Below are 25,738 nucleotides of genomic sequence, written 5' to 3' on the forward strand. Positions count from 1 at the left end.
TTTGTTCTCCATGGGGAAACAATGCTATCAGCACTCTCCCGTGGAGAACGACTAATAAAAGTGAGTGATGATTTTTAGGTGAGCTTGATTTTAATGATCACCTAAAAGGGCCCGAATTTTTAGCGATAATCGTCCAATGTTAATGGGCCTTTAGAATCATAGGTCTGTCCAACAGAGAAGTTACCAAAGAAGCCAAGGTGGCAGTCAGTGCAGTTTCCTATACCATCAAAAGGCACTTGGAAACTGGAGCAAACTCTGAAAGGCAGAGGTCTGGTAGATCAAAGTCCGCTACACCAGGGGTCCCCAACTCCAGTGCTCAGGGGCCACCAACAGGTCATGTTTTCAGGATATCCTATAGTAAGAACACCTGTGGAAATGTCTGAGGCACTGACAATAATTACATCACCTGTGTAACACTGAGGAAATCCTGAAAACATGACCTGTTGGCGGTCCCTGAGGACTGGAGTTGGGGAACACTGCGCTACACAATCAAATGATGTTTTTGAGAGTCAACAGTTTGTTTGATCAGCACCTCACAGCACAAAATCTTCAAGCACGGCTAAATGCACTTTTCATTTCAGCTGTGAAGAGAAGACTTCTCTCTGCAGGTGTAACATGTAGAGTATCAGTAGGAAAGCCGCTGCGAAGATTGATTGGACCTAGCAGCACCTCTAGTGAACTACTGAATAGTGAAAGAAGGTCCTAAGAACTGATGAATCAAAATGTGACGTTCTTTGGTACATCTTGCAGGGTTTTTGTACGCCGTCAAATAGGTGAAAGGATGGTTCCCGAGTGTGTGACACCAACTGTCATACATGGAGGAACAAGCCTAATGTTCTGATGCTCATTTGCTGGATCCAGAGTTGGCAACTTGTATTGGATTACTGGCACACTGGAAAAAAGGGCTACCACAGCATTTTGATACACCATGTAATACCTTCTGGTGTTCGCCTAGTCGGACAGTGGATCATATTAAAGGAAGACAATGATCCAAAACATACTTCTAGGTTATGTCAGAACTACTTAAGACAACAATAAGAAGCCGGTAGGCTAGAAAGAATAGAATGGCCTGCACAGTCATCAGATGTAAATTCAGCTTGTTTGGGATGAACTGGACAGAAGGGGTGAAAGCAAAGCAACCTACAAGTGCAGCACATTTGTGGGAACTTTTGCAACAATGTTGGGAACAATATTTTTTTACAAAATCAGAATTCAACTGTAGAAAGAATGCCTCAATTGTGTAAAGCTGTTATATCAGTTGGACGGGGCGATTGGGAAGACATCTAGATGTAATTTGGTGAAACAAATTATTTTTATTCATCTTAACTTGTTTGTTTGTTCTCTGCTTTCATTTCAAAGTACATTTGTGACATTAAACTATAAATATCAATAAAAACTGGAAAAATTGAGGTGTTCTAAAACTTTTGTCCGGTGGTGTTCATATAAGGCCGCTCTCGCGCAGCCTACATTTTACCGCAATTAGCACGGCATGTGAAACGCTGCATGAATCGCAGTAAAATGCCTCCATTGATTTCAATGGTGCCTCGCAGACTAGCGCTCAAACGCAGCTTTCCTAATGACTTGATTTTGTGCGTTTTAGCTCTTGGTAACGCACCTCATCACCCATTACAATGATGGGGGGGGGTGTTAAAAAGTGCTGTAGCATGCATTTGAAACACTGCGTTTTGTGAATGCATGTGTGAGGGTAGCGTAATAGTCAATGTTTCCATATACTGGATTGTAAGTCTCACAGTAGTGAATTACATGCAAACAAAATGTTGCTTGGGAAATGTATATATAACAATAAGTATATGCTGGTTGCCTATTGTAGTTTTTAGAAATAAAATAATAATGTATATCGGGCGGTTATCATTTATGCATGTAATTAATGGGGCAGAATGGTATTGCATGTATGGTTGTATTGTAATAAGGAAACTTAAGACTAAGAAGCAGTTGGAGCCATATCCTTTACAGATGAGGCAGAAAACATGCTGCATTGTCTTAACACTAAAGGGTTAATTGCTGTTTGTTTCAATATACATCTAACACTACTAGCAAGAACAGCCGAGGCCTCTACCCTTACACGCAGTTACCAATACCTCCTTCATGTCTCTGTAATTGAGCAGATCACCTGGGTTCGTAGACCTCCTGTCTCCAGCAAATCGTGAGCATCGGAATCTTTTGTCATGTTCTGGAATAGGAATGCCTATCAGAGTTCCACGATGAGGGCGGCGAGGCTGATTAAGTGTATGAGATAAGGTTATGTGACACCGAAGGTTTAGCTGACTGCGGCACCAGGTATACTTCTTGGGTTCTGTCTTCTCCTATCGGAAAGAGAAGAGCTAGAGTCCAAGACGGTTACTCCTTGACCCAACGGCTCTGCAATTCTAGACAGTTGCTGCGTCTTCTCGTCTGTCTGTTGAAAGCGCAACCAAGTATCAAGAAGTAGCCAAGAAGAATAGAGATGAATGATACTAAAGGGAATATGAGAACACAGCACAAACATCCAACTCTTCCTCTGAAAATGGCCATTAGCCCTGAAATGAGTGTCATACCAAACTTCTATCTGTTATAAACACTTTTAATGCAAGTTTCATGTTATCGCCATAAAAAAGACATTATTATAATGGAAAAAATGAATGTCTCCACTTCTTAAGGGCACCAAGGTAGTCTAATTTACAAAGAAAGACAAAGCATAGTATTACAGCTTTGGTCTAGTTACTTTACACATTCGTCTACAGTCTATAGCCTATAGCAAGGGTGTCAAACTCATTTTCAGTTAGGGCCACATCAGCCTTAGGCCACTCTCGCGCAGCCTACTTTTTACCATGATTAGCACTGTGTTTCAAATTGTAATTATAAGACTGTATAGTAATAGTGACCCCCCCCCCCCGCCCCTCCCTCATAGAGGCTGCAGTAGTAATAGTCACTACAGGAGTAGCTGCAGTATTATTAGTGTCCTCCATAGTGACCCCAGTAATTATAGTGGTCCCAGTAGTAATAGTCACCCCCAGTAATTAAAGTGGGCCCAGTAGCAATACTGACCCCAGTAATAATAGTTCCCCAGTACTAATAATGGTGTCCCCCATAGTGGCCCCAATAATAGTGATCCCCATAGCAGCCTCAGTAGTAGTAGGGTCCCCCATATAGTGGCCCCAGTAGTAATAGGATCCTCCATAGTGGCCTCAGTAGTAATAGTGACCCCCTAGTAAATGTCCCCTATATTGATGCCTCCAGCAGTGGCTCCAGTAATTTGTGTCCCCTATATATATGCCCAAGTAGTAGGAAGTGACCCTCATAGTAGTCCCAGTAATAATAGTGAACCCCTATTGGCCTCTGGCCAGGCACCATCCCTACATGCATTCCACTCATCCAGCCTACAGCTGCAGTCCGATCCGGTGGCGGCTACTGCTGCTGAGTCTCTGACCGCTGACCTCTCCCCTCATCATCTGCACTGCGTACAGGACGGCACATGCAGACACCGGGGGAGAGAACAGAGGTCACAGACTCTGCACTGCCGCCGTTGGACCACTGCTGCAGTCTGGGTAAGTGGAATACCTGTTAGGTTGCTACAGTTACCAATACCTCCTTCATGTCTCTGTAAATAGCTCCTTCATGTCATGCTGCACAGCCGCATGCGATGCCGGGTCTAGAGTCCACATAGAAGATTGGAGCATTGGTAAGTTTTTAAAAAGAGTTATCAGAGCTCTCATTACTAATAGAGGTGAGATTTTACGAAAATATTAATTTCCTTTTAAGCTTATGCTTCAGTCTACATATATAAGCTGCTTAACAAAAAAAATGAAACATTTTGTAAAAAAGGCATGTGTATCTTTTATTAGAAAAGTAGAAAACATAACAAAAATATGAAACTGTAACAATAATATAACTGTATACAGCAAGATAAGGCCCTTCACGCATGGTCCATGCTCCACAAACAAAAGTAAAAATCAGTTTATACCTATGACCGGAGTTTCTCCCACCATTGTACACTCACACACCCACACATATTAAACATAGAACACACTATACCTAAAAGAACATAAATACAACTATAATAGAAAAATCCTCCTGCGCTCTTTTTCGGGGGTTTTGCAATCCAATAAGGAAAACTATAAAGTCTCCACAATAGGGAAAATATATTTAATTGTACAATTGTACGTAAAAAACATATATAACATATAAAAAGTCTTTAGTTTCCCTTATTGGATTGCAAAAACCCCGAAAAAGAGCGCAGGAGGATTTTTCTATTATAGTTGTATTTATTTTCTTCCCCATTTGTGTGGTGCAATACCCACTGGGGTTTTTTCCCACTGCTGCATCTCCTCTTTTTGAGGATTCTTGGGGATCTTGCACAGGAAGAACATCTATAGTTCTACAGGTGACCGGGGATCATCGGTGCAAGCGGGTCATTCTCCCTGAGGTGGAGATCCCGCTTTGCACCAGGTGAGTAAAAAAAACGCTTATTCTCCATTTCGGATCCCTGTGTGGTGGCGCGGATCTACTCTTTGAGATTAAAAGAACATAAAGCTATAGAAACTAAAATTACAGGTTCAGCCAAAATGTACTGAAACCAAACAAAAAAAATTAGTCAATGGCATAAATAACTAACCAAAACATACAAACATAAAAACTAAGCCAACTGGCATACAACCAAACTACCTAAAATAATTATTATAGATATATATCTTTTTTTTGGGGGGGGGGGGGGGGGGAGCAAAGAGGTCCAGTGCAGCTTCAGCCATGACTGCTTCAGTTCATGCCCAGAGTTCAAAGTTCAGAATGTGCCAAGCCACACCAGGGTTTTGCTTTTTCTTAAATACAAACTACACTGTGCCTGCTGCAGCCTGGGGGCCACGCCCGCTCCACCAGTCCATGTACAGAATTCAGTGTTCAGGACGTGCCATGCTATGGTTAAAGGCGTGAATCCCTCTCCCCACCCAACCTACCTACCACCCAAACCGCCACTATATAAATATATACAAACACATAGTAAACTCCAATAAGCCAAAATACATATCGTACACTATTCACATAACCTGAAAGCCTAAGGTGAGCTTACCCGCAGCCCTACTTCTTTCCATTTTGCCCAAACCGAAACAAAAAGTTTCATGGTGTACTCGCAGCCCCCCACCGGGATTGGAGATGATTATCCGGGCACAGACATGATAATGTACTTTCTTTTTTTTAAAAAAAAAGGTCTCCCTATTCTTTCCCTAATTCACCGTAGACTGTCCTTAATCTACCCCTCAGTGTGAGCCTTCAGAGAAACTGTCCCTATCCTATCCCTCCTCTCCCTATCCTGTCTATACTTTCCCAACTCTAGAAATTTTAAAAAAGACTGTCCGTAACGAAAAATAAACCCTCTCCCTAGTAGAGAATCCTTAGATGTGCCCAGCTACTCCACAGAATGTACCCACATCGGGTCACCCAAGGTGTTCCTGCATACCTTATCCACGGGAAGGATTTTCTGCTCCATCAGGATTAAGCACCGTGCACTCCAGATGTGGAACCTAACCACTAGGCTAGCTAGAAATGAACTGCAGCGGTTCCTGCCACCAAGACTTCTGTATGCTCCCTAAGCCCACTCCGCATAGGAGAGGTCTGCCAGCTGAGGCCAGCCTATGGAGACTCCTACCTGTTGATTTTCTGTATTAAAGGGTCACTGAAACAGGAAATGATCCATGCTTTCCATGCTTGAGAAAGGCGATGAAGGGTGGCAAAATGCGTTGCATTTTCTGTATGTATTTTTTATATACATTTTATACATATCTTATTACATGAATACATCGTCTGATACTATGCTTTTTTGATTGAGCTGATGCCTATACTGCTGGGAAAGGTGTTTCTTGAGATACTTTTTCTTCCCTCCCCCCTCCCAACACAGTCATCATTTATACACATGTTGTGAGTGCAGACATTTTTGCATTGCTTTATTCTTTCATGCCGAAGTCTGGAGCACCGGAAGAGTATTTGGGAGATCAAACATAGGGTTCGCCCTTCCTAATCGGAGACTTTCACACTTATCCCTGATGCCTCCAAGTAGTGGTCCACCTCTGACAGTAGAAACGTCACCTCCCCTCTCGAAGACACAAGGAGCGGAACATCAGCGTATGCTACCACCCTAAGAGTGGCCTTGATAGCCCATCAATCGGCAATCTAACTTCCTCTTCCCTGATCTCTTCTGTTAAAACATCAAAAGAGACGGCTCAATGACTGTTTCATCCAAGAAAGCAAACATCTCATCCGAATCTAGATCTCTCTTTCCCAAGAGTTGCGAGTAGTAGGATCTGATGACCTCTAGAATCCCTGATCTGGATCGATTCAGGGACCACTTTACTATTCACTGACATCCTACAGTTTACTTCCCGAAATCCTTCTTAAAAACCATGGATGTGTGTCTGTTGTACTGGAACTTCTTGATTTAAGATTTTATCCTCGAGATCTCCTCGCGGCTATCTCTAGTCAAAATGAGATTTTCGAGTTTCCACCTCAGGCCCCGATATATGCTGTACATGTCCAGGCACCTGAGACTGGAGAACTCTTGGAAGAACCTTGCCGCCCTCCTCTTGAACATTTCCCACCACTCTGACTTTCTACTACAGAGATCCAGTAATGGTACCCGTCTCTGTAGAAAATACTCAAGAGAACCGTCTTATCTCTGTTTCCTCCAGGAGTGACGAACTTGGTCTCCCCAGACCTCTGCCCATTCGAGGGGTCTCTGAAACATACAGATTACACAGTTAAACATTATTAGACAGATCCTCCTTGAAATAAAACCTGTCTATTCTAGACCTGCTCCTGCCTCTATATTAGGTGAACTCCTCGTGGTCTGGAGTATGCCAGATGTGGACATCCACCAGACGAGCTTCACTAGCTATGCTATTAAGTTCAACGCAGTCAAAAGTCTACTGTCTGCCTCTCATGCCTCTCCTAAAACAGGCCCTTGTGACTGTTAAAATCCCCTCCAAAGACAACTTGACAGCTGGTAAGGAGGTAGGGCTTGATCCTGAAGAGACTCTTCCTGTCCTTTTTTGACTGAGAACTATAGATGTTAAGTCTTAGTCTTTGTCCCTTCATGAGGACATCTAAGATCAGGCACCTTCCCATTTCTAATTCAGTAACTCGTCAGCATTCAACCAAAGCTTTAAAAAGCTTGACAAAGACCCCAAGAGAGTCGAAACGTAGCATTTATGGGGGAATAAAACTTTATTGGACTTTGCTTGCCAGATATGCTGTCACTCCTACTTTGGAAAGCGGTAAAAAGGACCTCCACTCTGCTATACAGTTCACCCACAAGAGACCAATAGGAAGGACCTGACCTCAACTCTTTTTTTGCCTTATATACAGCTGCCAAATCAGACAGCCTGGTCTCCTGCAAAAATAATGTGTAATGGTGACATGTATTTCCTCTGTCTATGTGCATAACCATATATTTATCAGTGTTAAACTTCATTTGGCACTTTTTTGCCTAAGTCCACAACTTATCCAGATCCTCATTCAATATCCTTGTGTCTTCTCTTGTGTTAGTTACTTTACATAGTTTTGTGTCATCTGTAAATATTGATATTTTACTATATAATCCTTCTACCAGGTCATTAATATATTAAAAAGAGTTGGGACCAAAACCACCCCCTATGGTACCCAACTAGTAACCCCTCCAATACTGCCCCCTGTGGTACCCCACTAGTAATGTTGACTTTTCCAATACTGCCCACAGTGGTACCTCACTAGTAATGGCACAGTATCAAACACTTTGAAAAGTCCAGATACACAAAATCCAGTGACTCTCCTTGATCCAGTCTAGAACTCACCTCCTCATAGAAGCTGATCAGGTTGATTTGACAGGAACGATCTCTCATTAACCGATGCTAATATGGAGTTATAAATCTATTTTACTTGAGGTACTGTAGGATAGCATCTCTTAAAAAACCCTTCAAACATTTTACCCACAATAGAAATAAGAATTACCAGCCTGTGATTTCCAGGTTCACTTTTTGACCACTTTTTGAATATCTGGACGACATTGGCTACGCGCCACTCCAGTGGAACAGACCCTGTCACTATAGCGTCCTTAAATATAAGAAATGAGAGTCTGCCTATCACATTCCTTAATTCCCTTAAAACCCATGTATGCTATCGGAAAACTGCGATTTTTCAATTTTAATCTTTTTAAGACGACTCTGCACTCTTCCTCGGTTAGACAAGTGACATTTAGTGAAGAGTTTACTTTATCACTATGCATCTCATCTGACGTTTCATTTTCCTCTGTGAATGCAGTGGAGAAAAAGCTATTTAATAAAATTGTTTTCTCACCCCCCTCTACAATTTCTCCTACATTATTTATTAAAGGGCCAACACTTTCAGTATTAATCTTTTAACTAGTTATATTGTTGAAGAACAGTTTAGGGTTCGTGTTACTCTCTTTGGCAATAAGTCTTTCTGTCTCCAGCTTTGCTGCTTTTATCTGATTTTTATGTAATGAATTTAATTGGGTCATCTATAGAAAACCTCTATGAGGATTTTATTGTTGTTTTTCCCTCCATGTATTTACATCAATAGAGGCTCCACTTGTCCATCATCTCCCTCCCATAAATCTTTCATAATATGGGCTCTAAACAGGATTTTGCATAAAGACAAATCCCTCCCCCTTTCTAGTTTTACAATCCCTTTAGAACAGATTGTAACCCTGTAAGTTCACTGCCCAGTCACAGCTTTCATTCAACCAGGTCTCCGTTATTCCCACTATGTCGCAGTTTTCCTCAGACATCATTACTTACAGAGGCAACATTAGTGGTTAACCTTCTAGCATTAGCCCCCTCATTTGTCAGTTTAAAAGTTTTTGGTTATTTTTTATATTATGTGTGCCATTGTGCCAGTTTTAACTATACATACCCCTCCCACCCACCGGTCCACCTCCATTTCCATTACTTAGTCACAGGTCACTGCCCACACTGTCTTTCCTTCTATCTCTCTGGTTGTCCCCTAGTACCTAGTTTAAATACTCCTTCAACCTTCTAGCCATATTCTTCCCCAACACAGCTGCACCCTCCCTATTGAGATGCATCCCATCCCTACAGTAGAGCTTGTAGCCAACAGCAAAGTTAGCCAAGTTCTCCAGGATCCTAAAACCCTCCTTTGTACACCAACTCTGGAACCACTTGTTTACCTCCCTAATCTCCTGCTGCCTTTCTTGTGTGGTACGTGGTACAGGTAGTATTTCAGAAAATGCTGGTTTTGGAGGTCCTTGTCCTAAGCTTACTTCCTAGTTACCTGAAATTGTTTTTAAGAACCTTTCAACTACCTCTAACTTTGTCATTGGTGCCTATGTGTACCATGACTGCTGGATCCTCACCAGTCCCTCCCAGTAATCTGTCAGCCTGATCCACGATGTGTCAAACTCTAGTGCCAGGAAGACAACATTGTTTGACGATCCAGGTCTTTGTGGCAGTTTACCTTGTCTGTTAACCATGTCGTGCTGCAGCGGTGCTAACCCTGTAATGGCATCACCCTCATCTGACAACTTTGCAAACTTGTTGGGGTGTGCCAGTTCAGGGCTGGCCTCCCTGGATCTCTACCCCTGCTCATGTCATCCAGCTAGCTGCATGTTCATCCAGCTATCCCATACTACCATCCACCTCCACATCTGCCCCACTAAGTATCTGCTCAGTGAGCAGCAAACTCCTTTCCATGTTGCCAGTGGATCTCAATGTTACAAGCTGCTCATTTAAATCCAGGATCTGGGCTTCCAAATGTACAATGTGCTCACATCTCGTACAGCAGTATGTAACTGGCTGGTCAAGCACTGCGTGCATACATGGCACAAGATGTACCTTGGATGGCATTGTCAATCATGGAGCAGTTTCTACTTTCTCAGATTCTGGGTGACTTGTTTCGGGGATGTGTATGGTTCCTTTTGTAAGCTGTAGGAAGAAGCTTGTTTGATGATCTTTTCGGGTATGTTACTTTACATATTCAATTATTACTTTTGTGTTTTCTTTTCATCCAGGTGGTGTAAAGCCAGAAACTAAGCAACTTCTTGGAGGTTCTTCGAAAAAGAAGACCAAAGCAAGTAAAGGAGACACAGAATCAGCCAAGGAAGAGGAAAGTGGAGCGGACAGTCAGCCTGTGTTCATCAGCTTGGCCTTCAGAAGATATGTGTTCGACACACAGAAGAAAATGATTCAGTCTTGATGTTTGATTTAGGCTACATGTACATAAGCACAAAACTCACGCAAATATGAACTCCATTCTTTTGAATGGAGTCATACACATGAGTGTTATTTTTTTCCTCACAGTAATGCTGCGAGGTAAAAAAAAAATCGCTGCATGTCCTATTTTTCACATTCCTTTAGATGCATCGCCCATTATTTTCAACAGGACATTCAAACACATTGCATGCCGTGCGATGTGCATGCGAGTACTATGTGATGCTTCCCGTTGAATTCAATGGGAAACATTTGCCGATACTCCAACGTGTGTGAAACAAGCGCTGGAGGATCACAATTTCATAGAAGTGATGCGTGGCGTTTTTGCATGAAAAACGCCTCGTATCCCTGGCTAAAAGGATGTTTCATGACGCGATATCACGTTTGCCTATGTGAATGTAGCCTTAATCATCTGATGACTGGACACTTCTGCCTATGCAAGGGCTATACAAGAATATACTGTTATGTTGTGTTTGCCTTAAATAATTCCTTCTGCTTTATTTAGTTGGATACATATATATAGATCTACAGATATACATGCACATAATAAAATTCCTTTAATCTGGCATCAGTTGGAACAAATAAATGCAGGATGTTGTAGGTAGAAATCCTCCAGGAGGGCAGAAGACCCAAGGAAATGATTGCGCTCCCCTGATAACTCTGTAGTGTGACGTATATCAGATTATCGTTATTGAGGGGGCTGCTTATCTCTGCTGTGTCTTCCTTTCCTGATCTTGTGAGTGTCCACATTATCAGTAATGTGCTGCTGAGTTCAACTTGCTGGACAATATAAAGTTGAATGTATACAGAATAGTCATGCTCTGTCTTCCCCGATTCCAGCATATTCAATGCATTGAGAAAGTTTTCAGACCCTTTCACTTTTTTACATATTGTTTTGTTGTGGCCTTGTTTCTCCCATCATTCTTCACTCAATACCCCATAATGACAAAGTGACAACAGAATGGGAAAAACCTTTGTGGATTTTTTAAAAATGAAAAACCACTATTTTGCTGTGACATAAGTATTCACACCCTGCACTCAGTACTTAGTTGTAGCAGTAATTCCAACCTCCAGTCTTTTTGGGTTTGATGCCACAGGGCTTGCACCTCTGGATTTTGGTATTTTCTGCCCTCTGTCAAGTTCGATGGGAACCATGTGTGGGCACCATTTTCAGGTCTCTCACGAGATGTTCCATTGGGTTCAGGGTTCTGGCTGGGCCACTCAAGGACATTCAAAGAGTTGTCCCTAAAGGTCCATTTACACGGAACGATGATCGCTCAAAATTCGTTCAAATGACAGTTTGAGTGACCGTTTTGAGCGATCATCTTTGCATAACTCTAAGTAGCTAATTAGGTACTAAAGAATTGATGCAGGCAGAGATGGATACCGCTGCGATAGCTCGGAGAACAATGCAGCGATATTGTTGTGTCTAAATGGGCCTTAAGACAATACTGTGTTGTCTTGGCTATGTGCTTAGGATATTTGTCTTGTTGGAAGTTGACCTTTCTGCCCAGTCTGAGGTCCCTTGCGCTCTGGATCAGGTTTTTATTGTCTTTGTACTTTACTCCATTTAGCTTTCCATCAACCCTAAATGTTCTCCCTGTCTCCCAGCATGATGCTGCCATCCCCAGGCTTCACTGTAGGGATGGTATTGGGCAGGTGAGCAGCACCTGGTTTCCTCAAGACAGAACGCTTAGAGGCCAAGAAGTTCCATCTTGGTGTCATCAGAGCAGAGAATCTTGTTTACCGCAGTCTGAAGGTCTATTAGGCTTTTTTTTTGTAAACTTCAGGCAGCTTTCATGTGTCTTGCTGAAGAGGCTTCTTTCTGTCCATCTGCACACAGGGTATTTGGAGATCAGCAATAATGACCATCGAGTTCTTGATCACCTCTTTTACCAAGACCCTTCTTCCCCTTTAGTTTGGTGGATCGTCAAACTCTAGGGAATGTCTTGGTTTCTCTTCTGTGTGAGAATTATGGAGGCCACTGAGCTCTTGGGAGTTTTCAGGGCACCTTAAATGTTTTTGTAGCCTTCTCCAGATCTGTGCCTGCACACAATCCTGTCTCTGAGGTCTATAGGCAGTTCTTCTTGGGGCTTGGTTTTGGTCCTGACATGCAGTGCTGCGAGACCGTATATAGACGGGGAGGGGGGGGGGGGGGCGTCCTTTTCTGTCCAGTCAGCTGAATTTAGCATGGGGGATTCCAATCAAGGTGTAGATATATCTCAAACATGATCAAGAAAAAGATGAAGCCCTTAAGTAGAACTAGAAAAAAGTTAGTTTAGTAAATCTTTCACTTTTTTTTGTAAAAAAAAAACAAAAAACTTCTGTTCTTTGGTCACATTGCTGCTTAAGAGATGAAATCCATTCTCTCTGCAGTGGCCAAGCTTGGTATTGCAGACCAAGCACCCATTCACTTCAGTGAGAGTTATACCTGCAATACCAAGCTTGGCCACTGCTGTGAGAATGGCGCTGTCTGCATCCTTCAAAAATCAGCTCCGTGCACAAGCATACTAGCCCAGCGAATAGCTGATCATCGTGGGTCCTGGGTGTAAGACAGCCAGCAATCTACTATTGATGACCTATTTTAAAGGGCAATTTACATGGGACGACTGTCGCTCAAAATTCATTCAAACAAATGAAATTGAACGATAATTGCCCCGTGTAATTGCAAAAAAATAATTTACTGTTCAGTCACTTCTTGTTATCGCTGAATTTTAGTCAGTATAAAAAACATAGCTGGATCGTGGGATTTTCGCTGAGGGTAAATGCTCCCCACTCAGCTCTTCACATGGAATGTGAAGTACTGAGCAATAAGCCCGAGATCCAGCGGTGAAATCTGCCCATCTAAAAGTTCTGCAAGTGTGCTAACAACCTTAGCGTTCGGCCAAACTCTTCCTAACCTTAGGATAGGCCATTAGTAGTTTACAACTAGACAACCCCCTTAGGTTAGTCATTGGAAAACTAAATGTTTAGTTTTTTCAAGCCAATAGTATAACAAATGAAAGTCCTGAACGCCATCCAGACATTGTCCATAATTCACATTAGACAAAAGTTGTCCAAACATGGCGGTAAGGGAAGGCTGTCGCTTGTGTATGGGGGCCTCCTGACTTTTCCAAGCGATGAGGTCAGTGGAAAGAAGGATCAGGCATGTTGAATTTTAGTGCTCGTCTGTAGTTCCACCTGGAGATAGGCTGCTGCCAGAGCTGTCTGACAAGGATTTATGTGACTGGCAGAGCCAGGAGAAATAGCTGTCAGCGAAACAGGTGTTTAGCTGACTGCTACTGAAGTTGTATGGGCACCTTAACTTATGAAAGCTGGTGGGCAACATATAAGTCCACCATGCAAAAGTACTGCGATTCCAAAAGAGGCGAAGTACAATCACTTAACATTTAATATTGTTGTCTGCTAATCATAGTGCAGCCATTTGGTTCCTCAATGATTCCAGCTTGTAGCTGTTGACCTCCAAATGCTGTGTTAAACTTGACTTGATTATCACTTTTTGCATAAATGTAAATTTGTTTATTGCACTTATGTGACTTAAATTTTCTTTTTTAAATCTATTTTGAAATACAGCACACTTTTTGATTCTGGTATGGTCAATACCTTCTGCGACAACTTGTGTTAATACTATAATCAATGTGATAACTAGCGAAAGTGCAAATCACTTTATTTACCGAAAATAATGTTTTGTGCACAAAAATCCTTCTAAATTGTTGTTCACTAGGGGTCTTCGTATTTGCTGCCCACTGCTGTTGTCATGTGAAATCTGTCTCTAGCATAAGAGACCCCACAATGGATTACGGGAAGTGGGGAGGGAATGCTGTCCAAAGAAGTCTATGGAGGAGTGAGGACAAGGGAGAGAGAATCACTCAGAAGTTAATTGCGGAGCTAATGGCAAATGATTTTTAACTATTGGGATCACATCTGCTGTGCTTAGTACTTCTCTGGTGTCCTGCATGCTACTGTTATTCCTCTGTATATTCTACAGACTTACAAAACAGAATCTGCAGTTTTCTCCATGTGCAATGTATGGAGACATCATAGCAGCAGTTTATACCCCCATCTCAGAGATGGAGAATAGATCCTGCTCTTCCATGTGTACAGTTTATGGAGGCATCATAGCAGCAGTTTATAGCCCCCAGTTCGGAGATGTAGAAGAGATCCTGCTTTCCTGTTTGTGCAGTGTATGGAGACATCATAGCAGCAGTTAATACCCCCAGCTCAGAGATGGAAAATAGATCCCGCTTTTCTATGTATGACGTTTATGGAGGCCTCATAGCAGCAGTCATCCCCCACAAGCTCGGAGATGGAGAAGAAATCCTAGTGTCTTATGTGTACAGTGTATGAAGACACCATAGCAGCAGCCCTCACCAAGCAACTCACAGACAGAGAAAAGATCCTGCTCTGCTACATGTGCAGTGTATGTAGACATCATAGCAGCAGTCTACAGCCACCAGCTCAGAGATAGAGATCCAGCTCTGCTATGTGTGCTGTGTATGGAAACATCATAACAGTGGTATACACCCACCAACACGAAGAGATAAAGAAGAGATCCTGCTATCCAATGTGTGTAGTGTATGGAGACATCGTAACCGCTAATTTTCCACCACTAGCTTAGAAATAAAGAAGAGTTCCTGCTCGCTAATGTGTATAGTGTATGAAGACCTCATAGCAGCAGTCTACACATACTAGCTCGGAGAAAGAGAAGAGCTCCTGTTTTCCTATGTGTATAAAGATATCAAAAGAGCAGTCTTCACCCACCCTATCAGAGATAAAGCAGAGATACTGCTCTCCTATGGCCAGCAGTACACGACTAGATTTGAATTGCAGAATCTATGATCAGCATGGTATTCTGCACAGATTGAGAAAATAGAACATTTGCACGTCCGCTCAGATGAGCTAATTGTGATTGCTATATCTGCAAGTGGATTTAAAATCGCAGCATATTCTATTTTTGTGCAGAATCCACATGGATGGCTTCCATTGAAGTCAATAGAAACAGTCTGACCTGTGGCCAATCCACAATTGACATCACGTATAGGCCATGGGTACCAAATATATATATTTTTTAAATCAATGCTGCGAATAACCAACGGTGAGCGCACATGTGTTATATGTTTTTTTAGATTAGGTTTAGGGATGGCTCCACTATACAATATATGTTTACTAGTAATTATTTGAAAATTATAGCACCAGTGGTTCTGGTGGCACAATGCATGACATACACCACACACAGCTCTGCTACATGCGCATGTCACACACAGCTCTACTTCATGCGTGTGTTACAGACAAACACAGCTTTGCTACATTACATGTACATACCACAGACACACACAGCTCTGCTAGATGCATGTGTCACAAACAGCTATACTACATACATTCTTCGTCGGCCTGTGCTGGTTTAGGATCTGTGATCACATCACCGTCATGTGAACCCGAACTCCTCCCAAACAGGTGACTGATCACATGATGGTGACATCATCACAGGTTGTCAGCACACGGCTGCTTACAGGCTCTGTATGTTTTATGCTTTAGGACCTGCAATGATGTCACTGTCATGTGATCAGGGGCAGAGTAGGAGAAGCACACACACGCTCACAGACAAGTGTTCGTTACCACTTTGATAGACATCTAGGCAGTCCCTTTGTGGTTTTCTCTGACTTCTCCGATTTAGTTCAGCCATCTACTCTTTTATTTTAAAGTGCCTTTGTCTTTTTTTGAGGGCATATATGTTAATAAAGTATACAGTTTAGAATTTTGTGTTTGGGAGGGTATAACCAATAGGTTACTCTCTTGCCTCTGGCAATTTTCTTGGTAATATGTAGACATCATGGCAGCAGTATACGTCCACCAGCTCAAAGATAGAGAAGATATCCTGCTCTGCTGTGTGTGCAGTATATGGAGATATTGTAACCGCAATCTACACCCAGCAGCCCAGCCCAAAGAGATAAAGAAAAGATCCTGCTATCATATGTGTGCAGTGTATGAAAACATAAAATGTAGCGGTTCAGGCACTAGGGTTGAGCGTCAGGTGTAGCAGCTGCAGGTCTGGAGAGTAGTCAGATGGAAAGCCATGAGTCAGCAATGGGAAGTCTCAGTTTGCAGTACAATGGCTGAGGCAGGTAACGTAGTTAGATGGGAAGCAAGGAGTCAGTAACGGGAAGTCCCAGTTTGCAGTACAATAGATGAGGCAGGTAACGTCAGGAGGGAAGCCAGAAGTCGATATCGGGAAGTCTTGTAGCAATAGCAGGCAGAAGTGAAGCTGGATCAAACACTGTGGAGGGGAATAATCATGCACTGTATTATTAACCGGGCCAGGCTTTTATAGGAAGTCTCAATCAGTAGCAGTGTGGGGCCAGGACAGGGAGACAGGAAGTGGATTTAGCAGGAGCAAGGACAATGCTAGGATCAGCAGAGGATGTGGTTCAGTAAGCTGCGCTCGCTGGGGAGATAACTTGTGTGGCACACAGGTGTTCCAAGGTTCGAGTCTCAACAGTTGCCCCCTCCTTCCAAGACAACCTGCGGACATTTTTAGTTGATAACCAAATCTTGTCGCCCACTTGGAGGGGGGCTGCTTGGCGATGTCTGCCCTCTTTTTCTTGTAGGCATCCTGGGCTTCTTGCAAGGTCTCCTTCAATTTCCACTGGGTTTCATCTAATGTCATCAGTGTTTGTTCAACCATCAGGAGAGGAGTGCTGATAGGAAAGCGTGGAATAAAGACATGATGTAACCCATAGTCCGCATAGAATGGGCTCTGGGTGGTTGAGCTGTGTTGAGCATTGTTGTAGGTGATCTCCGCTGTTGATAATCCACCCAGTCCTTATGAAGATGGGAGATGAAGCAGCGGAGATACTGCTCCAGAGTCTTGTTAGTTCTATCAGCTTGATGCTAAACTGTGGATGAAAGGCAGAGGAGAGACTCACAGTAGTTCTGAGGGCCATACAGAAGTGTCTCCAGAACTTCGAGGTGAACTGAACGCCTGTCTGAGACAATGCCATCCGGGATTCCATGTAGTCGGAAAACTTCCTGGATCATCAACTCTGCGGTGTACTCAGCAGTGGGAATCTTTTCTATGGGGAAGAAATGAGCCATCTTTGTAAGTCGCTCCACGACAACAAAGATGGTAGTCATTCCTTTCGAGGGAGTCAGGTCCACTATAAAGTCCATCAATATAGATCCACATGGCCTAGATGGAAATAGAAGAGGTTGTCTTTACATCACGCCTGCAGTCAGGCCACCAGAAGGAATGAAGCAGGAGTACCAGAGTCTTTGTGACCCCAAGTTGACTGGCCAGCTTAGAATCATGGAGCAATTTGAGGATTTGAGTCGACCAGCTTCAGGAACTTATATGTGGGGTTCTCACCCCCAAAGTCTATTCCTGAAGGAGAGCTTTGCATCCTTAGAAAGACAACTCAGGAAAGGGTCACTTTCGTAGCCTCCCTTAAGCTTTGTTATGAGGTCCTCAGAATGCAGGATACCCCAAAATATTTTGGGGGACAGAATTGTGTGGTCTGTATTTGGCTTCTCGTCGTGCTCCGAAATATCTTGGACAATGCATCTGCCTTGCCATTTTGGGAACCCAGGTTCTTACTGACGATGAAATTTTAGAATTTCTCCTTACTGCCAACGGGTTATTTGCGAGATAAAATTTCATCGTCAGTAAGAACCGTTACTGAATGATAGGCTCCTTCCAAGAGATGCCTCCATTTGGTGAAAGCCACCTTCATAGCCAGAAGTTCCTTGTTCCCGACATCATAGTTTTTCTCTGCAAGTGATAAGGTGTAGGACAGAAATGCACAATGATGTATTTGCATTTTATCTCCAACTCGTTGTGACTGGATAGTTCCCAAAGCAGAATCAGAGGTGTCCAACTCTACCACAAAAGGCAATTCTGGTCTTGGGTGGATCAGTACTGGCTGTCAGGATTCAAAACTGCGACCTCCTGCACCCTGAGCTATTCAGCATGCTGGACAGCTCCCTCTGATTCTTAGTCTCATGTTCCTTGTCTCCTATTCCTGGTTCCATGTATTCTCTGTCTAGTCCACCCCGTGTCTTGTTGCTCCCTCAATTAGCCCTCTATATAAACCTGGCCATGCTACCCACTCCTTGCGTGATTTTTCTGCTTCACAGCACTGTTTGGTCAAGCTCCACGTTACCTGCTCCTCCACTATTTCTGTAAGACTACCCGATAATGATTCCTAGCTTCCATCTGACTACGCTTTCCACCTCACCAATTGTACTGCAACTTTGACTACCCGATAATGACTCCTGGCTTCCATCTGACTTTGCTTTCTGCCTCACCAATTGTACTGCAACTGTGACTACCCATAACAACTCCTGGCTTCCATCTGACTATGCTTCCATCTTATCCATTGTGCTGCAACTGTGACTACCTGCTGATGACTTCTATCTTCCTCCTGACTACACTCCGATCCCACACAGCTACTACACTCGTGGCTCCTTTCCAGCGCCAGTAAGATGCTATACTGGTGCTGAAGTAAAAAGAGTCTTTAGTTTCTCCATAGCATCTTGTGCCTGCAGGGACCATGAAAACATGTGCTTTCTATGTAAGGGAGGTGATGGGAGAGATGACCTTTGAGAAGTTCTTAATAAATCTTCTGTAGAAGTTTGTGAAACCAATCAGGCGCTATACTTCCTTCAAATTTCTTGGAATGGGCCAATCCAGGATGGCTTTAATCTTGCTGGAATCCATACTTATATCCCAGGAATTGCATTTGGGTTTATTCAAAGTCACATTTCTCTATTTTGATGTGCAGGTTATTCTTTTGAAGTTGTTCCAAGACCACCCGAACGTGCCTGCGATGTTTCTCCAAATTCTCAAAAAAGAGGAGGATATCATTGAGATATGCCACCACGAATTGATCCAACAGGTCTCGAAATCCATCATTGATAAAGTGCTGGAGGGTAGCGGGAGCATTGCAGAGAAATGTCCATAACTTGTTCTGAAAGCCTTTTTCTATTTATCTCTGGGGAGGATCCGTACTAGATTATATGCTCCTCTGAGGTCCAGTTTAGTAAAAACTTTGGCTGCCTGAAACCTCCCCAACAATTCTGGAATTAACGGGAGAAGATAGCGTTTCTTAATATTCATCTTATTCAGTTCACTGGTAATCAATGCATGGTCGAAGAGTAGAATCTTTCTTTTCAACAAAGAAAATTAGTGCTCCTGTCGGGAAGGAAGAGGCCGGATGAAACCCTTCTTTAGCTTTTCATCCAATTGTTTCAATCCAAAGGGTTTTTAACTCTGGTTCTGAGAGATTGTAGATACGCCCAAATGGAATAGAAGATCCAGGGAGCAAATGAATAGGACAGTCATACAGCCGATGGTGTAGCAGCTGGGCAGCTTTCTTCTTGCTGCAGATATCCCTGAACATCTGGTATTCAAGTGGTAATTTCTCAAAGCCCTGTTGACCATTCTCAAGGTCTTGCACTGGTTTAGGGGTGGATGGTGCTATCTGACAGTTCTCTTTACAGTATTCTGAAGGGAAAGCAAAGGTCCTTGTTTCCCATTTGATAGAGGGATTATGGGTAGAGAACCAGGGGATCCCAAGAACCACCGGAAATTTATTGACGAGATGAGCTGGATGGTCAGGTTTCATGCGTAGCTCCAGTTCAATTGTCTCCTGTGTGACAGGTACCTAGGACAAGGGTGACCCTTCCACAGTTTGCATATCAATCGGTATTGGCTTAAGTCTGGTTACAATGTTTCTGTCACAAGCAAATCTTAAGTCCATGAAGTTTTTTCCCACTCATGAATTCAACATCGCTAAACACTGCGTCTCCTGATTACCCATTAAGACCTCGATTGGAAGGACAAAATAGTGGATAGGGGAAGGGTGGTTTTCACACTGTCTTGAACTACGTATGAAAAGCTTTGTTTGGAGGCATCCCCTTATTTTGTGATGGCTGGATTGGTCGTGATCTTAACGTTGGCTAGGGCGAGAGATCTTTGGGACATATTTGGTCAAGCTTTCACAATAAAGTCACAGATTATCAGCATGGCACCTTTCCTTTTCAGTGGTGGAGAGGGGGGTTGCGAATGATGTCAACCTGCATTGCTTCTGCTGTGGTTTCAGTCCTTGGCTGAGGGATCAATGTGGATTGACTGAAAGAGTAAGTGGTGTTGGTGCCCAAACCCTGCAGTCTTTTTTTTGCTGATCGGAAAGTCTCTGATCAATTCGGATGCACAGCTGGATGAAGTCTTCTAGGTTATCTTGTGTTCTAGGGTTCTCCACTCTAGCAAGTTCATCCTTTACCCACTCAGATAATCCCTGATGTAATTGGCTCTGTTTTGCAGCTGTTTTCCACGAGGCATCATTCACCCAGCAATGAAATTCAGCTGTATATTCTGCAACAGAACATCACACGTGTCATTGGTTATGTAACCTCCCTTCAGCCATGAGACAGCGGTTCTGATCATCGAAGATTTGACCTGTAGCGGTCATCAAGGCATTGAGACTGTCGAGGAGATTACTGTTTGTCTCTATGTAGGGCGAAGACCATGCGATCGCCTCATCAGTGATGAGATTAATGATGAAAAACACCTTCCTGTTGCTAGTAAACAAGGTGGGCTGCATCTGGAAATAAATCTGGCGTCACATCTTTATTTCCCAAAAAGTAGAAGGGGTTTTGCATTATTGGACCTAATTCTTACCAACAGGGAGGAAATGGTGGAGGAAATTCCAGTGGCTGGGGCCTTCGGAAGCAGTGATCATGCTATCCTTGAATTTTTTATAACAGGCAGAAAACCTGGAAAATGGCAAATGTTGTCCCTATCTTCAAACAAAGGAGGAAGGTGGATCCAGTAAACCTAGAGGCCTGTGAGTCTGACTTCTATTTTAGGAAAATGCTCTGAACAAATTATTAAACGGCATGTATGGAAATTCTTGGAGGAGAATGGAGTAATTAGCCAGAGCCAGCATGGATTTGAAATAGAGATGAGCAAGCACGCTCGAATAGAGCAGTTACTCGAGCAAGCATCACTCTTCTTAAGTAACTGCCTAAAGGTCCGAGCGTGCTCGGGGGGGGGGGGGGTGGGATAGAGAGATCTTTCTCACTCTCACCCCTCCCTGCTACCGCCTGCCGCTCACCCCCGAGTACGCTCGGACCAGTAAGCAGTTACTCAAGAAGAGCGATACTCGCTCAAGTAACTGCTGTATCCAAACGTTCTCGCTCATCTCTATTTTGAAACAAACACGTCATGCCAGATGAATCTTATTTCCTGTTATGACAGAATGACCGACTGGGTTGATTAGAAAAATGTGGTAGATATAGTATATCTTGACTTTAGTAAAGCATTTGACAAAGTGTCTCAAACCATTCCTGTGAAAAAGACTTGGGTATACTAATAGATCACAGACTGAATATGAGTCAACAGTGTGATGCAGCAGCAAACAAGGCAAACACAATTCTGGGATGTTTTAGGAAAAGCATAGAGTCTAGATCACATGAGGTAATTATCCCCCTCTACTCTTCCTTAGTCAGACTTCATTTGGAATACTGTGTCCAGTTCTGGGCACCACAATTTAAAAAAGACATAGGCAAACTGGAGCAGGTTAAGAGAAGAGCAATCAGGATGGTGAGTGGTTTGCAAATCATGTCCTATGAGGAACGGTTAAAGGATCTGGGAATGTTTACCTTGCAAAAATGAAGGCTGCAAGGGGACTTAAAGGGGTTGTCCCGCGCCGAAACGGTTTTTTTTTTTTTTCAACCCCCCCCCCCCCATTTGGCGCGAGACAACCCCGATGCAGGGGTTAAAAAAGAACACCGGAGAGTGCTTACCTGAATCCCCGCGCTCCGGTGACTTCTTACTTACCTGCTGAAGATGGCCGCCGGGATCTTCTCCCTCGGTGGACCGCAGGGCTTCTGTGCGGTCCATTGCCGATTCCAGCCTCCTGATTGGCTGGAATCGGCACGTGACGGGGCGGAGCTACACGGAGTCGGCATCCTGCACGAGCGGCCCCATTGAGAAAACAAGACCCGGACTGCGCAAGCGCGGCTAATTTGGCCATTAGACGGCGAAAATTAGTCGGCTCCATGGAAACGAGGACGCTAGCAACGGAGCAGGTAAGTGAAAAACTTCTTATAACTTCTGTATGGCTCATAATTAATGCACAATGTACATTACAAAGTGCATTAATATGGCCATACAGAAGTGTATAGACCCACTTGCTGCCGCGGGACAACCCCTTTAAGAGCTGATTACAAATATCTGTCACACTGCAGAGCAATCAGCCCTATTCTCCTTTGCACAAGGAAAGACTAAAAGCAATAGGAAGAAACTAAGAGAGGAGGCACAAATTATATATTAAAGAAAACTTTTTGACAGTGAGAGTGATCAATGAGTGGAACGGGTTGCCACGGGAGGTGGTGAGTTCTTCTTCAATGGATGTGTTCAAACAGAGGCTGGACAGACATCTGTTTGGGATTATTTAGTGAATCCTGCAGTGAGCAGGGGTTGGTGCAAATCATCCTGGAGGTCCCTTCTAACTCTACCATTCTATGAATGATTAAGAAAGCCTCTATACGGATGATGATCCCCACTGAATTTTAGAATGATGGTCTCCTATGTATACCTTGTATGTAGACATAATAGCAGCAGTGTACATCCACCAGGTCAGTGATAAGAGATACTGCTCTCTTATTTGTGTGGTGTATGGAAACATCGTAGCAGCATTCTACACCTACCAGTGCAGAATGATAAAAAAGAAGAGCTCCTCCTCTCCTATGTGTGTTGTCTATGGAGATATTATAGCAGCATTCTACACCCACCAGGTCAGAGAGATAGCAGAGCCGGATGCCTTATTCTCTGTGTGCAGTGTATGGAAACATCATAACAGTAGTCTAGACCAACAAGCACAGAGATGACTGGTAATAAATACAGCATACAAGTCATATAATGGAGATATATCATCATGTTATTCATCATAGATGCAAACAAATAAGGAAGATGGAACAATACCTCTGCAGAGCCAATCCAAGATCCAAAAATATTCTCCCCCTTTTCTTATATAGCAATATTGACAGTTTTGTCAAAATGGTCACTAGAGATGAGCGAACGTACTCGTCCGAGCTTGATATTCGTGCGAATATTAGGGTGTTCGGGATGCTCGTTACTCGTAACGAGTACCACGCGGTGTTCTGGTTACTTTCAGTTTCCTCTCTGAGACGTTAGCGCGCTTTTCTGGCCAATTGAAAGACAGGGAAGGCATTACAACTTCCCCCTGTGACGTTCAAGCCCTATACCACCCCCCTGCTGTGAGTGGCTGGGGCGATCAGATGTCACCCGAGTATAAAAGTCGGCCCCTCCCGCGGCTCGCCACACATGCCTTGTGAGTTAGCTGAGGGACAGTGGTATCGTGCTGGAGCTGCTGTAGGGAGAGCGTTAGGAGTTAGTGTAGGCTTCAAGAACCCCAAAGGTCCTTCTTAGGGCCACATCTACCTGTGTGCAGGCTGCTGCTAGCAGTGTTTTTTGTTTTTTTTCCCTCAAAATCGGCAGTGCAGAGCATTGCACCCGGCATTAGGGACAGAAGTGGTGCTTAGGCAGGGAGAGTGTTAGGAGTGAGTGTAGCCTTCAAGAACCTCAACGGTCCTTTCTAGGGCCAAATTTAACCGTGTGCAGTACTGTGCTGGCTGCTGTTAGCAGTGTTGCATATTTTTTTTTTTCTAAAAATCGTCTGTGCAGAGCATTGCACCCTCCATTGATACTACAGGGACAGAATTGTGTAGGCAGGGCCACAACACAGTTATTGTTCATTGAATATACGCAGTGGGGCCTTCTCTTTGCAAAAAAGCGAAAAAATTATATTTGGCGTGCCTGTGTCAGTCCTAAGGTCTCCGTGTACGTGTGTGCTGCGTGGAGAACGTACAAAAATCAGACGCAACCAGCTACGGTTTACTGCAGGCTTGCGCCATTGTCTTTCCTGACTGGCAAATACCTGCTCTGCCAGAGTTAATAACTCTGCTACACTAAAGTTGTGTGACACTTTTTCAGGGCCACACCACAGTTATTAAACGTATTGTTCATTGAATATACGCAGTGGGGCCTTCCCTTTGCAAAAAAGCGAAAAAATTATATTTGGCCTGCAGGCTTGCGCCAATTTATTTCCTGCCTGGGAAATCAAATCACTGGTAATACAGCATGCTGAGGGGTAGGGGTAGGCCTAGAGGACGTGGACGCGGCCGAGGACGCGGAGGGCCAAGTGAGGGTGTGGGCACAGGCCGAGCTCCTGATCCAGGTGTGTCGCAGCCGACTGCTGCGCGATTAGGAGAGAGGCACGTTTCTCGCGTCCCCACATTCATCGCCCAATTAATGGGTCCACGCGGGAGACCTTTATTAGAAAATGAGCAGTGTGAGCAGGTCCTGTCCTGGATGGCAGAAAGTGCTTCGAGCAAGCTATCATCCACCCAGAGTTCTGCGCCGTCCAGTGCTGCAAATCCGAATCCTCTGTCTGCTGCTCCTCCTTCCTCCCAGCCTCCTCACTCCACTACAATGACACATGCTCAGAAGCGGGAACACTCCCAGGAACTTTTCTCGGGCCCCTGCTCAGATTGGGCAGCAGTGGTTCCTCTACCACCAGAGGAGTTTATCGTCACTGATGCCCAACCATTGGAAAGTTCCCAGGGTCCGGGGGATGAGGCTGGGGACTTCCGGCAACTGTCTCAAGACCTTTCAGTGGGTGAGGAGGACGATGACGATGAGACACAGTTGTCTTGCAGTGAGGTAGTAGTAAGGGCAGTAAGTCCGAGGGAGCAGCGCACAGAGGATTCGAAGGAAGAGCAGCAGGACGATGAGGTGACTGACCCCACCTGGTGTGCAACGCCTACACAGGACAGGTCTTCAGAGGGGGAGGCACGGGCAGCAGCAGGGCAGGTTGCAAGAGGCAGTGCGGTGGCCAGGGGTAGAGGCAGGGCCAGACCGAATAATCCACCAAGTGTTTCCCAAAGCGCCCCCTCGTGCCATGCCACCCTGCAGAGGCCGAGGTGCTCCAAGGTCTGGCAGTTTTTCACCGAGACGCCTGACGACCGACGAACAGTGGTGTGCAACCTTTGTCGCGCCAAGATCAGCCGGGGAGCCACCACCAACAGCCTCACCACCACCAGCATGCGCAGACATATGATGGCCAAGCACCCCACAAGGTGGGACGAAGGCCGTTCACCGCCTCCGGTTTGCACCGCTGCCTCTCCCCCTGTGCCCCAACCTGCCACTGAGATCCAACCCCCCTCTCAGGACACAGGCACGACCGTCTCATGGCCTGCACCCACACCCTCACCTCCGCTGTCCTCGGCCCCATCCACCAATGTCTCGCACCGCACAGTCCAGCCGTCGCTAGCGCAACTGTTGGATCGCAAGCGCAAGTACGCCGCCACGCACCTGCACGCTCAATCGTTAACCGTCCACATAGCCAAATTTATCAGCCTTGAGATGCTGCCGTATAGGGTTGTGGAAACGGAGTCCTTCAAAGCTATGATGGCGGCGGCGGCCCCGCACTACTCAGTTCCCAGTCGCC

General features: G+C 44.3%; 1 protein-coding gene across 1 annotated transcript in view; it reads left to right on the forward strand.

Moving 5' to 3' along the window:
• Positions 1-12,354, forward strand: part of EEFSEC (eukaryotic elongation factor, selenocysteine-tRNA specific) — a 194,528-nt gene extending 182,174 nt beyond the window's left edge. The window contains exon 7 of the mRNA XM_066596150.1: positions 10,010-12,354. Within this exon, the coding sequence (XP_066452247.1) occupies positions 10,010-10,194 (185 nt within the window). The 3' untranslated portion in view covers positions 10,195-12,354. The remainder of the gene's footprint in view (positions 1-10,009) is intronic.
• Positions 12,355-25,738: the final 13,384 nt, after the last annotated feature.

This window comes from Eleutherodactylus coqui, chromosome 3, assembly GCF_035609145.1.
Source record: "Eleutherodactylus coqui strain aEleCoq1 chromosome 3, aEleCoq1.hap1, whole genome shotgun sequence".
Classification (NCBI taxonomy): domain Eukaryota; kingdom Metazoa; phylum Chordata; class Amphibia; order Anura; family Eleutherodactylidae; genus Eleutherodactylus; species Eleutherodactylus coqui.